Here is a 14,989-nt window from a genome sequence, read left to right on the forward strand (position 1 = left end):
ATTCAAATGGTGTTAAATTTCAAGCACTTATAAAACACCAACGAATTAAAATAAAACTAAAAACTAAAAACTGGCTTTAAACAACATTAGCATCTACAGATTATTCAACATCAGTGTGTGTGTGTGTGTTCTTTACACTCCTCTGAGTGTATAACACTTTCCTGGCACCCCGACTCTCCTTTATAATACAAACATTGAGTGTCTTTTTTTAATTTTAATTTTTAAATGTATTTAATTTTTTTTTTTTTTTTTTTTACAAATCTTGTTATGGCATATAAAACATCTTTCTGAAGGTAAAGCCTCCACTGAAGAGAGCTGTGCTGTCCTAATTAATACAACATCAGCAAAAGAAGACGCTTAGATGAAGGAGGAAAGGAAAAGTACTCACGCAGTAGGTAACTAATTCAGATACACTGAGGCATGATTTGTAGGAGAACAAACATTTTCACTGGGGGAAGAGAAAAAGCTTTTTATATACATAATAGGTGGAGATATGTATGCTTTCAGTAAACTCGGACTGGCCATTATTCTTTCTTGTATGACAATGTAGAGAAAGAGAGAGGTCTTACATTAGATTTGGTACCTGTTTTTTTTTTTTTTTTTTTTTTTTTTTTTAAAGCAGAAACTCAGAGGAGAAGAAAAAAAAAAAAAACAGACGACCAGTTTGTGGAAGCAGGGGGTGAGTGCTGCCTTTGTACAGGCGCTTGGCCTCTGCTGAGAAACGAGAGGTCGGCTAGGTACATAATATGAAGCTGACCTCTGGCCTCAGACAGCAGGGAAAATCCCATTAAGAGCAACAACCTTCCAGCCACCTTTAAGTAAACACCTTCGGACACTGTTGGACTCGTAGATACCGACCACGTGTGATGATGACGATGATGTTCAGTGCATTTCTGGACATATGTTGTTGTGAATTACTGTAATTTGGCTTTTTCATATACCCATGTTTCACTTAGACTCAACATTACTGGTTTCCTATATTTTCTTAAGTATATAAGAAAATATATAGTTAATATATAGTTAATATAATCCTTGCAATAATCCAGGTGTGTGAAATTGTTGTATTTAGCAGATGAATGTTTGTGTAGGCGGAAAGAGCAAAAGACGGCTCGGTAAGAGGAAAGGAGCGAGATTTTCATGTTTTCAAAGAAGGCACATAATGTAACCTTTACATAGCTTCTGGCTGTGATGCTTTGACAATTTTCACCTGTGAGACTGTTGAGTTGGAAGGAAAAGGCTGGCGATGTTCTTTATTTTCTTATTGTCAACAAATCCTACAAAAAGACTAAAACCAACAATGAGCTGTTCTTACAAAACCAGTATTGCTTGAGTTGTCAAAGCCTGATATACTCAAACTTATTCCTCTGCTACTACTATTAAAAACATATCAATGAACCACACTGTTTCATTGGCTGACATCTTCCTGACAAATGGGCACTGTAGCTTGTTTGTTTTGAATAAATCCCACACCATCAGGCTGCAATATATAGTCACAAGTGCACAAAAATGTGTATTAATCTGCAGCTAAAAATAGTCTCCAGTAAAATCACTGTTTATTCCTGTCAGAGAAATGTTCACTAAAAACTACAGTGCCCAGCTGTTTTAGAAAAATATTGAGCTTATTTAGAAAAAAAGTGAAACCACATATTTGCATGCTGTTCTTAAATATGTACAGAACATCTTCATTTGGAATCAAGAGGCTTTGCAATGAGTGTCACAGACAGGGTGGGGAGATCTGAAAGTATTACAGGCCTTCGGGGCCTTTGCAAGATGAACCAGCACATTGTTGTCATGTGCTTTAATGAGACTTGTTGACAGTAAGAAAAAAGAAAAAAAATCATGCCAGCCTTGTTCTTATTTCCATCCTCCAAAAAAAAAATTATCCTTTGATTGTAAATCATAACATTAGCTTAAGTTTTGTTTTCTGCCGTTCGTCAGTCACCCAAGGGAATATCCAACAGAACGGGCCTGGAAATGCAAAGTACATCATCTAAAGTCGTTTTTGTTTACAGTACTGAAATGTTTTGGGATGAAATTTTCCTTTTAGGCCTCCGCGTCAAACCCAGGCTGTCTGCCCTTTGTCATCACTGCCCTCTACAGTCCAGGGCCTGTCACTCCTGATTTCTGTTTACATGACATGATCTGAAAGGGAGAACTCTACAGCAGAGCCGTGCAGTTACCACTGTAACCTTGACTTCCAATAAACACAGATAATAATGACTGTGAATCCTCCTTCCTGTGCTAGCTAGCAACAGCGAGAGGAGGCCAACTTTCCTTTTATAGGCCGTGCGCAATCTGCAGGGGATATGCCACTCTCAATAAATTGAGAGTGAATAGCTGCGCTGCCTGTTTCATTAAAACTGAATACAGCTGAAAATACATCACAGGAGTGAGTGAATTATGCAGCAACGGCTCTAACAATAGTTTGAAGAATATTTTCTCCAGATTATATCCGGATTTGTCAATCTCTCTCAGTGCGCTCGTTAGACTCCCTAGTATATCAATGGATATGCTATGAATGTCACAACAGTAGAATACAGTGTAAGGTCACTCAGTACTGTACATAGCCACAGAGTAATGTGTCAGTGTGTTCTCTCATCTTTCTCGCACAGGTCAAAGTGAGCAGGTCTGAATCTGCCCTCTGAGCTCTGTGATCATTAAATACTAAAACTCTCTATATATCTATCTGCTGGCCAAACAAATGATCCAGTAGAAACTTGTGTATAGTGTATCTGTGTGCATTTGTGAGAATGGTCCTATGGCACAAAGACAAGGCATGATGTGTTAAATGAGGTGTAGCAGCAATGCATGTTTGTTGTAGCCTGGTCAGCCGCTGATTCAAACAGCACTGACCTTCAGTCGAGGAGAAGTCAAATCAAACTACTTTTGACAAAGCTCTTTGCGCTATTACAACAGTGTAAACCATATACTATATCATTGAAAACTGGCTATGCTACACGGAGCACTTTGTCCTTCCAAAATGGCGCGTAAATGTGAGAGTGAAAGAGAGCGGGAATGTCCCAAAGCGATATCAAATCATCGTAGCAGTCACATGTGTTTGTCCTCCTCCGCCACATCTGTGCAAAGACACGTTTCGTCAGCCGCCACAAAGCATCTAGGTAGTACAAGGTCAGCAGTGGAGGTGAAGATATTGCACACGCAGACTAACGTCAACAGCTCCGTCGAAATGGCACAGCGCAGGCGTCACATTGAAGAATAAAGTTCTTTTTTTTTTTTTCCACACATAAATGAACACCGTAAAAAATTCAAAAACACGCCCCGCTGACGGATTCTTTATTGCAGCACATTTCCTTTCTTTTTTTTTTTTCGGTATCTCTTTTTCAAACATCCACTTATTTAAAAAAAAAATGTTGCGAGTCTGTGTTCGTAGTTTGTAAGGAGCGGTTCGAGAGTGCATTTTGGCAGTAGGTAAAAGTCTTGAACGAGTTGGGCGCGTTGACAGCCGGGAGAATAGATGGGGTCAAACCGGACAGCCATGATTTTTGAGGTCCTTAGAGTCTTGTGCTCTTCTTTTGCCCCACCCTGCCTATTTTCCTCGCCGCCAGCACAGTCATGTGATGATCACATGCCTGAGGCACCCAGTCCCATGCTGGCGGTGTGGCTCATACAGGGCAGCGTTTGAACGGTCTTGGGGAAGTCGTGGGTGAGGATTCGTCCGTTCTCTCCGCCGCTCCCGTTGCCACTCATCCTGGTCAGGGTGGAGCAGCGCATGGCGTCGTTGATGGACTGCTGTAGAAACAAACAGACTGCAGTTAGTGTGCACACCACACTTGTATGTATCTCACCGATATGCATTACAGTATGTCCTAATCACAACAGAGAAAGCTTATGCAACAGTTGCAGCTATCAGGACACAGAATTATGCACTTTAGAAGGTTTTTCAGCTATAGAATAATAAAAATAAGCCTGTGCTATTTTGCTGGTCTTTATTATATGAATATATGAGCATAAGCAGCTGTTGCTGTCACTGTCTGAATGTGGTTCTGGCACACCAAGAAATCCAGGTGCTGAATGGGCTGTTAGGAGTCGTAGGGTTCTAGTTTTCACCCTCCTTATCTAGGCCTGAGTGATATTCGTGGGTGGTAAACTATGGTGATGGCCGATGTGCATCAACGTCCTAATTTGCAACAGGAGGAGCAGAGCGAAGTGTGGGCAGTAAGACGGGAGCTGAGGCTTCACTCACTGGTTTAATAGCTCCATTCTCCAGTCTAGCACAATAAAAGCCACTGGGCTCGAAAGTCGACCTAATGATGTGTGATGCACGCGCGTGTGTGTGTGTGTGTGTGTGTGTGTGTGTGTGTGTGTGTGTGTGTGTGTGCACGTGCCACTTTGCTGTCTGCCTGCCTCCCCTATTCTATAGCTGATTAAATTGGGCAAAGCGAGTGCAACCTGGAGCAACCGGTGAGTGCTGCATGTGGAATGGAGAATTACACCGCCCTCTAATTGGAACGGCGTTGTTGTTTCTTTCAAGCCAAACAGTATAAAGGCACCGCTGGACTAATAGGCTCCTCGCCAGTCTCATCAGCATACTGATCAGGTGCCTCTTCGCGGGCTGATTAAAACATAAGAGATTCGTGTAGTAGATCGCTCCTTGTCTTGGTCCTGTCTTGCTTTTTTTTTTTTTTTCTCGCTGTTTACATGAAGAATATATCAATGTGTCCCAAGGGGCTTTGATGTTGGAAGAATGAATCAAAGGTTGTTTGTTGTAAATTGATCCACGAGGCAGAGGACTAACAGCTACGATATCGCAGCTGTCGGAGGAGAAACCTCACATCTCCCAATAAACTATAAAGCAACAAGTCTCCACTTTGAGATTTCTGAACATACAACAATTTGAGTTAGACTGTTCTGGGGTTAAAGCAGTGATGGAACACATGTAAGCCGCACCAGGCCTGCCTTATGGTATACATATAAAGGATGTTCACCACAATGGGCCCTGCGTTTGCAAGACAGTCAGCAAAAAGAGAAGAAGGAGCAGGGGAGAGATTTGCTCAGAGCGACAGAGGACAGATAGACGTACCACTGTGATTCAAATTGCCTTTATACCTGTGCTGCAAAGTGAAATATCTTCACTTGTGCATATGTGCTACGAGATTATTGTACCGACTGTAGAAATCGGATTTAACTAGAGGCGTGAGATTAACATTTCTGTAAGCTGAAATTAAAAAAAAGTGAAATGTGTCCTGCAAATTGTAAATTCTACACTGTCCGACAGGAAAAGTGACTTGATGTAAATTTCATATTTAGATGTGGACGATATAATGCAGGGTAAAGGGTAGAGTCTTTTCCCGGAGGTAACTCCTGAGGACAAACTAAAGGGAAATGCTATATGCTAACAACCTTGTGATACTAACATGGAGAAAACCTGACTGAACTCAAAGAACCTGAAGAAACAGGCATAAGGGCAATTTAAAATCAAGTGATTCGACAACACTGCAGGAGATCAGTGACGTAAAGTCTGAGCGAGGGAGCGGCAGAGGTAGAGAGAGGTACAGGAGAGCGTTTGCACTGCGGTGGAAGCCTTGAGAGGCCCTACTGTGATCACGGTTAGATGGGCGGGGGGTGTGAGGAGGCGGATGTCATCATCATCATCATCATCATCATCATTATCATGGCTTGATCACAGCGTTTCCTACCCCGTGGCTGTGCTCTGCGCTTATATCTTAACAGTGTTGTTGGCGTACAGGCCGTAGCTCTGCAGCTCTGTGTAGGGGGCGCTAGCACCACTGTCTAAGGCTGAGCAGTGAAAGGCCTGAGCGGCTGAGGCAGCAGCGGCTCGCGCGGTGGACACCTTCATTCGGCGCGACTCGGTCCTGGACTTGTAGCAGAACTCCACCAGTGCCACCAGCATGGCCAGGCCCAGGCCGCCGATCAGGATGTAGAAGACTCCCGCCACATTGCTGAGGCTCAGAGCGCTCGTCTTGTCCTGGAGGGAGGATGGGGAGGAAGAGGGGACAGAGCCAAGTGTTGAGGAGCAATAGTGAGAGGCAGCAATACGAAATACTGTACAGATATATACACACATATGACACACACTTACTTATAGACAAACAGTGGTCTCACACAAAGGAATCACAAGGGACTGAAACTGAAATGCATTACAGCAAAAACAACACACAAACATACTCACACTCAAACACATACACACCTTAGACTACACACACACACACACACACACACACACACACACACACACATACACAGTATACAGATGAGCCTGAACAATCATACATGTAAAATACAACACCAGAGGACAAGACACACACATAATCACACACAAACAAAAAACATTAATAATAACACATTTTAGAGGCCTGTCTCACAAAGCAGGATTTAATATGTTAGCTGGATAACTTTGGATATGACTCTGGCTTTTTGATCCCACAAAACAAGGAAGAGATGAAGAAGTAATTAAAGATGCAGACCAAACCTGGAAGAAGCTTTTGTCCAGATATATGGTCGAAAACTTATTAACTGTGAGGAGACACTGAGCCAAAAATCCTACAGCATTCACCTTAAAATGACAGGTACTGAAGACCACAGAGTAACTTTATATAAATGGGTAAAATGACTTTATTTTATTACTCCTGGGAGAATTTATTATATCAGATACATACTAAAGATTTGTGACTACAGCACAGGGCTTTCAACAATACAGTAGGTACTAGAAAATGCTGGAAATGCGAGGGCTCAGATGCAGTTCAATGGTATGTTAGGGTCAGGGTTAGAGAATGGTGTCACCCGTCAGAGGGCTCAGTAAATTTTTGACAGCACGGCCTGATACCTACCGCAGGGTAATTATAGGTCAAAGCATCATTTAACATGAATACTGGGAATGCTCATTCAGCTTCTGCCACATTTTACCGTGGGTACAGATAACAATTATCATAAATAATTTGTAGTACAGGTAGTGTTCCTTCCTGGCCATAAACCAGAGCTTTTCATAGCAAGTACAGTAGGTAGCTGGAAAACCCATGAATAAATTCTACTGCTGCATATTAATTGCACTGAAGTTCGTTCAGCGAGTCCATCACTGCAGAGACAGAGAATGTGAGGCGACTTCGCGATGACACTATCATATAAATAAGAAGTATTCTGACTGCGCCCTAATGACGAGAAGTAATCAGCCCTTTTTAATTTAAAAAAAAGAAGAATGTCTGCACACTGAAAATTAGCTCCCAGTGATTATTCAAGCTACATTTTGGTCACAGGCCCTCATCAAGTCATTTTTAATTTAGCAAATCATGCTCCTGCAGTGCTCCTCTCTACATCAACAGAGGCAACATTAATGAAACATTTTAATTTTCTTTTTTTTTTTCCTTCATATTTATTCATTGTGTCATTTCTTTCTTCATAAGCGAAGAAGACAAACGTATTTGTGTTTCTCTGATCCCCGGGCTTCTTGCATGTGCACGTGTTCATAGCTTTGTGAGACAGGCCCCAGATTTTTTTTATGACTTATTTATACATTCCTAAATATTTTACACAATATCTATCTTGAGGTAAATCACTCATACACATGACTATTTTCTGACAAATTACATTTTGTGAGGGAACAGGTACGTACAGGTAAAGTGTATAAACACCCACAACATGCATTCATGCAGCGACAGCACAAACAAGTCTTTAGTTTGACATTGCTTCATATTATAGGTCATTATTCTCTCTTGCAATGGCACCTACTTACACTTATGCCTATTTAAAGTCTGTAATGAAATGGAATCATTAAGATTAAGACTTAAATCAGTAAATCTAACTGGAGTTCATGGAACAATGAGGCATAAAGGGACGCTATTTCATGTAAATCCATTTGGGGAATACCTTTGCACCCTTTGAAGAAATCATTGCCACGTGGAAAGCTATTCTGTTCCGACTGTTTACACTTTATTATGCCTTGACATGCATTTGAGCTCACAGTGAGGCACAGGATATCAGCCCCAGTGATCTCTAGCCACCACTGAAATTCAGCCTTTTTATTTGTCCGTTCACTTAGATTAACAGATTTTAACTCCAAGGGCAAATTTGCATTTGAATACAGTCTGTCTTTGGGCTGAGATAAACCCTGCCATATACAGTAGTATTATGTGATTTTAAATAAGGCTTTTATATTAGGGGCATGTGTGTCAATCTATGTGCTATGGAGGACTGAGAGGCTGATTTATCTGCTGGAGCTGTTTCCACAAAGCTTGCTAAAGTTGATCCTAGTGGCCATATCCTTAGATCCCCTGTGAGTGTGTGTGTGTGTGTTTGTATTAAAACTTTGTTCTCAGAAAGACAATTAAAACCAATTAAAATGTGGCCTATATCACCAAATGTGCTGTTAGTAAACCAACAACATCATATTCTACTAAATTATCAAATTACAGAATGTCTTGGCATGAGCCTTTAGCTATGTTAAGAGTCCTAAAATATATTCTAAGATTATCTGTAATATGTTCCCGAGTCAGAGCCCATCACAGTACATAGTTTGACACCCCTGCACTAAACTAAACAAATGTAAGATAGAAATCTCACGCTGACAGATCAGAAGGCCAGCTGACACTGACAGAGGTAGCTGGGCTAAACAGCAAAAGCTTTTCTGTTGGGGAGAACGTCTTGTTGAGACAGTGGATAACAAATGCATGCAAGGAACAGTGGCAGACTTAGTGTGACTCGGGGGTCGATTTAGCAGACTGGCAGGGTTTGCATCCACACATGCATGATCTACAGTGAGAGCTGGGGGCAGAATTATTATAAGGGACAGAATACAAAGGTTACAGCTCAACATGTTTGGAGGGTTCGGTAAAGTCCAATGGTCTAATGTCATCATCTGTCTCCCTCATGTCCTTCTATTTTTCATTTTCTTTCTTTCTTTTTCTCCTTGGGAGGGAGATTTATTCTGACAAATTACTTTTGTTTATATTTAATCTACAGTACAAACTCAAGGTTATCATAACACTTGATCTGTGTGTATGTGTCTGTGTGTGTTCGGGGGGAGTGTTTATTCCACCTAGATGGTGACTAGAGTCTCTATGTGTATGAGAGTATAAACAACAATTCTAACTAATCCACCACACAATATTTGTTTACACACTGGTAATGAACATTACATCTCCAACAACACAAGTTCATCAGTGGGAAGAAATTCACACCAGTGTGCCACCAGAATACCGGTCCGAATATAAGACGATGTTTTCCTTTGGAAATTACATTTTTGAAAGTGGGGGTCATTTCACATAAGAGAACTAGACTTTTTTACATAGTTACAACAGTAGATGTTCTCTTTAAAAGGTTAGGCTCCTGCACTACAGAACTGTTGCTTTCAGACTGAGCTGTTTTAAGCTTTAGTGTTGCAAAGCAAGCTATGTTCTAATATCTGCTAGCGCTCATTAGCCCCCAAAATTTCCAGAGAGCCTAGTTTAAAGTAAAGCTGTGTAAGTTTTGAAAGGCCAAATTGCCAATCAATAGCTGAATTCATAAACAATAAAAGACTTTTTTTCCCAATTCAGTGCAGTCAGAACTTTCCCTTGTACAGTCTTAATTGGTTTGGTATGAACATATGTGTGACTTACATTCCTGAGCCAGTCTGATGGCTTTATTCGTATTAGTGTGACGATACTCTGGCATTTATTATGCTCTTTTAACTGACACTTGTGGCTACATGATCAGTCAGGTGGTGTCATTTTTGAATATGTTTTACATTTGTGAAAAAACTTACTGGTGATAGTATGACTGATGCACTGATTTTTTACTCATTCATAACTTACATTAAAAATGTGACCGTTTAAGTTGATTTATTTTGCTTTCAGTAATTTACTGCATCTTTATTTAAATGCAACGATGCAGGGTTAGTCGTCTTATATTCGGGCCAATATGGTAGTTCTGCCATAACCACAGGGGGAGTATTGCTCAGTGTAAAAGAGGCTGAGGGCTGGACTTGGGGCTGGTCTAGGATCAGGGCGGGGTTGTGCTGGGTGGTGCTGTGAGGTGACAGGTTTGGGTTGGAGACTAACCTTTCTTCCGGAGTCCTTGCTGCCACACTCCCCTTTATCGTACCACCATTTGTTTTTCAGTTTGTCTAAGACGGCTTGCTCATTGAGTTTCAACACCGCTAGGTTTACTGGGATTCTTCCAACCATAAGGAAATAACATAAATAACATATTATACCATGTTATTTTATGTTATTAATTCAGAAACACAGAGCAGCAAATACATACACACATTAATGCTCGCTAAGTAAAACAAAAAAAAACAAAACAACTTATCACACACATCACCCACACACACGCACACACATATATAAAGCATAGAAATCATTAGAGTCATCAGAGTCAAAGTGATATGCATTAATACTCCATCTAGCTTGGTTGGCTTGCTCCCTAAGGCAGTAGATGTGTATTACTATATCACTTTGGGTAACCGGCACACTGCTTACCCTCACTTATGCAACATGAGCGTCTCAATATTACCTTTAGTGAAAAGAAACGGGGCCAATTTTGATAACTAAACCTGAAAAATAAAGTGGTCTTAAACTGAGCATGAGGGGCCCAGCTGGTTTAATTGCTAGACACTGATCAATTTTAAATAATAGTTGTTCATCTTCTTTAAGCAGGGGAGATGATACAAAATTTCCCCCTCTGTGGTTTTCAAATTTTGCAACCGCAGGCCACATAATCCCCCTCTGCCCCAGCACTTTTCCACTGCTCGCCCCCCACACCACAGAGAGATAAAGTGTTGCCCGAGTGGAAATGCAGCGTGGGCCTGCCGGTTACCCACAACACCCCCCGTCCCCCCCGCCACTCCCAGTGGTGGTGGGTTACCCGCAGGGTTTATCAAACTGGGCTCTGACCTTGGAGTCCCCGCCCCCGCTGCCGCACTCTCCCTTGTCGTACCACCACTTGTTTTTCAATTTGTCCAAGAGGCCCTGCTCGTTCAGTTTTAACACTGCCAGGTTTACTGGGTTTCTTGAAAATAATATAAAACGATAGCCATTAGGAGACACTCTATGGGACAGATATATAGAAAGATTGGTCGCATGGTGGTGGTGATTATGACAACACTGACTTACTATTTGAGACTCTCCTGCATGTAACTACTGATATGAAGCAGGAGTACTGGTTTTAGATGCACATGTTCGATATATGTTAGTTGGGGCTGAAATGCTGAGCACCCATACAGTAGTAGAGTCAGGTTTTACCAAGCAGGGGCCTCAGAGGAAGGCAGAGCAGACACTATAAATGGAGATGACTTGGATACGGAAGTCTGTCTACAGATGGTAATTTCCTTTCAGCGGCACCGGCATACAGATTGCTATGGTAACTAACCGATCAATATTCAACTCATAACAGTATCCTGGTGAATAGAAGCCCATGCTGATTCATTTAAAACGATAAGTAGAGACAAATTCAGAATGAGGCTCTGAATGTTTTAACTGTCAGGTTCACTTTCACGGAAAGTGAAAAGTGAACCTGACAGTGAGCCGGTCTTGAACAGGCTGAAAGGAAACTGAGTGACCAACAATAGGTGGACTCCTGAAACCATAGGGACCACCTCATCCAAAGCATCTCCTCAAAAAAGGTTGCTCTCTCTCTCTGGTGAGTGTGTGTGTGTATTTCCTATAGCTGACTGGCTGTGAACAAAGACTCTCTCTGTCCACAAATCACAGAAAGGCAGAATCTGCAATCGGAATTTGCATAAAAGAAGTAAAGATTACAGCCTTTGCCAGACTTTCCCTCGAACCAGTGTCAGTTCTTCTGTGCAGCGACAGTTTAATTTGGTGACATTCTGCCTTTCTCATCAGGGGACGCTGAAGAGTCTTTGTCCCCAACCTTGAGTGCACAACACAGCTGTAGGGAACACAGGTATCCTCAGAGCTGGTAAAACCTCTGAATTCTTTCTCAGCCCAGCAGACTCAGACAGAAAGAAAGAAGTCAAAGTATGTGGACATGGATGGTCTGGAGACCTGCAGGTCGTTGGTTAGTTTGGTCAGTTGGTTCAAGGCGAGCAGATGTCAGGGAGGCTACTGTATGTTAGGTGGGATGGGGGTTAACAGTCAGGCAGGCATGGGGCTGGCTGGACATCATACATGGAAGAAATGAAGCAGGGAGCACAGAATAAGTACAGAACATTAAAGAGACTGATCAGAAAGTGTCCTCTGAAGACAGTCCTGAAAAATGAAGGGTTATGGCATTTGAATATCTTTGTTTTCAAAGTGCAACTTTCAATTCGACCTGCACTGCAAAAAACACAATAGAAGGTATATGCTGTCATATATCCAGTTTGGGTTCTAACTAAATTTGATGCATTAGTCAACTAATTGTTTTCCTTCTGGAACAATCTTCTGATTATCTTCTCAATTTATCAATTCCATTACAATATAGCTTTTAAAATAACATTAAATAAGAATTATCCCAATAAGTTCCATGCAATGAAGAAAGATTTCAAATTTCTGAAATGGAGAGAACTGGTATCTGATTGGTAAGAGCAGATACCCAGAGTTTAGGTACCTAACTCACTACCCCGAAAGATAAAGGGAGTCAGATCGGTGATCACTGATCACTGATATCACTGATATCACTGATATCACTGATATTCAACAAATTGAAAATTTACAAAAAATACAAACTGATGCATTAGCAACGCACTGCAGGTATAACTGAACTCAACTCTTTGAACTCACAGGAGATTCACTCATGTCTGATTCCTACTTCAGCCATTAAAAAAAAAAAAAAGGTGAATCATTCACATTTCCCTCCTTCAATATAAAATGTCCAATCATGAATATTTGTTATCTGTTAATGAAACTCAGTATCAGACATCTGTGAATGGACGAGAGCGGCAACCTGAGAATAACACACATCGCTCTAATAATTAACACAAAGAGAGGGAGATAATGGGGGCCATCCTCAGCAGTTCAACACTGCATCTCATTGCTGCATCGTAGATTTAGACCAATCTGACGACATGACTTGGGAGCATATTAATTTCACCACTTGTCTTATTACCAATACAGCACTTACTTGCTGTATAAAATCCAATTTTTCTGACTTTTATAAAGAGCCTCTGAGTAATTCATAGGAAACAGCGTGTTCTGACCTTTGGCTGTCAACCAAGGTGGAACCCTGAATGAATCCTCAGCGAGTTTGAATGAAATCTCCCCATATGGCTCCTTTCATTAAAACGAATGAGGCCTATTAGAGATAGATTAAAAGCTTCAGATGCCACCAGCTTCTGTGCTCTCTCTGTAGTAGGGTAATATGAATGGGAAGTTGGTTAAGGTGTTAATGTAATGTGAAATGACAGCTGCTGCTCTTGGACGTCGATGGCAGAAGTACATCAAGTACGAATTATCGTTCATTACATCAATTATCACATTGAATGTTGCAAAAAATAAATTCAACTCTGCTGACTTCACATTCAAGGTGTGAGCCCTGGCGTAAGTGGGAAAGTAGCCATATAGGATGTGGTAGCTGCGATCCTGCTTCAAGGGCCCCACCGGTTTGTGAGAGGTGCATTTACATTTTGTGTGTGTGTGTGTGTGTGTGTGTGTTTGAGGGGGTGCTTCTGATTCCGCATGAAACCAGCTACCACTGTAACTACTCATGAAGAAGAATTTAATTGGAGGGCAGCAGGAAAACAAGTGTGGGACATCTCATAGTACTACTTTACACTTCTGCTAGTGCTCACAAGTCAGCTATGAACAGGCTTGTTGCATACATACATATGCAAACACACACAAAGATGGGCTTCAGTGGTGAAAATGGGCATGATGAAGTTGTAAATGTCTGTGTGATGTGCAAACTATGAACAAAAGAAGAAGAAAGTCTGGTTAAGTACTGTAAAAGTAATGGCATGCCTCCCACATCTGATCACAGTGATTATTATTATGATTTAAAAAAAAAAAAGATGAATTAATAAATTGAAATGCGAGAAATTTCACTAAAAGGAGAAACCAATCAATTAATCCAAGCTCATGTATGTGTTCATTAGTGAGCAAATGCTGCAAGAACTGAGCTCTATGGGCAAATGAACAGGTGACGTGTGATGCTCATGCATGAGCTCCGATAAAAGCACTCGAGGGCTTTTATCCAGCCGCGCTGCAGTGGCAGGGGTTTACCTGAGAGGGGAGCCCTTGGGGGTGGCGATGCCATAACCTTTAGAGTCCAGGTTCCCTCCCACCTTCATAGTGTCGCAGGGTTTCCTCTGCTCTATGTACTCGTTCATAGTGGACTCCAGCAGGTAGGCATACTTGCCCTTGGACTTCCTGACTCTCATTACACCTTCGTCTGTGGTCTTGACAAACACGGACGGGTCAGCCGCCTTCATGTAGGACCACATCTTCTCAAACACAGCAATCTTAGACCTCTGACAACCAGAATATTGGAAACAAGAGAGTTGGGAAGACAAAGAAAGAGTCAGTGTCAGTCTGACTACTATATTATCTAACTTCAAACTCTGTAACACTGTGAAAGTAATATTTCTTAGAATCTTGTGAAATCAAATCCCATTTTTGATTCCATTTATGGTCAGAATTTTTTCAGGAATACCCACAGAATGTATTTATTTCTGTAATTACTTGTTGAATTCATTGTTAGTGTTCATAAACACTGATTACTGCTAATGCAAACCCAGTATTTCCTTCTGATCCTGCTTCACGTTCAGAGTGTTCAACCAGCAAAACACAGGCTGGCTTTTAATGTGAAACAGAGACAGGAAACAGATTCATTTGAATCTTGTTTTCTCACCCTGAAGAATTCTTTGGTGGAGCCGGCATCCAGCGTTCCATAGGCGATTTCTGTCTGTTTGGCCAAATCCTCAGCGCTCTCTATAGGAGACACCATCCTCTCCACTGTCAGGAAGGCAGCCAAGTTGGCAGTATAGGATGAGATGATGATAAGGGTGAAGAACCACCACACGCCTCCAACAATGCGGCCTGACAGAGAGCTAAAAACAGAAGGACAGGATGTTTGCTTGGTCAATAATAGACAC

The 14,989-nt window shown here is 41.4% G+C and overlaps 1 protein-coding gene across 7 annotated transcripts in view; it reads right to left on the reverse strand.

The window, feature by feature from the left end:
• Positions 1 to 3,582: 3,582 nt before the first annotated feature.
• The window catches only part of gria1a (glutamate receptor, ionotropic, AMPA 1a), a 44,265-nt gene continuing 32,858 nt past the window's right edge, over positions 3,583 to 14,989 (reverse strand). For 3 of the 7 annotated variants that reach the window (XM_041047635.1, XM_041047634.1, XM_041047633.1), the window contains 5 exons: positions 14,746 to 14,944; positions 14,118 to 14,365; positions 10,851 to 10,965; positions 5,813 to 5,947; positions 3,583 to 3,750 (listed from right to left, as the gene is read on the reverse strand). In XM_041047635.1, the coding sequence (XP_040903569.1) occupies positions 3,583 to 3,750; positions 5,813 to 5,947; positions 10,851 to 10,965; positions 14,118 to 14,365; positions 14,746 to 14,944 (865 nt within the window). Of the gene's footprint in view, positions 3,768 to 4,454; positions 4,459 to 5,812; positions 5,948 to 10,013; positions 10,129 to 10,850; positions 10,966 to 14,117; positions 14,366 to 14,745; positions 14,945 to 14,989 lie in introns of all 7 variants that reach the window. The other 4 variants (XM_041047639.1, XM_041047636.1, XM_041047638.1 and 1 more) reach the window with 3 other exon arrangements.

Source organism: Toxotes jaculatrix, chromosome 10 (assembly GCF_017976425.1).
Source record: "Toxotes jaculatrix isolate fToxJac2 chromosome 10, fToxJac2.pri, whole genome shotgun sequence".
NCBI lineage: Eukaryota > Metazoa > Chordata > Actinopteri > Toxotidae > Toxotes > Toxotes jaculatrix.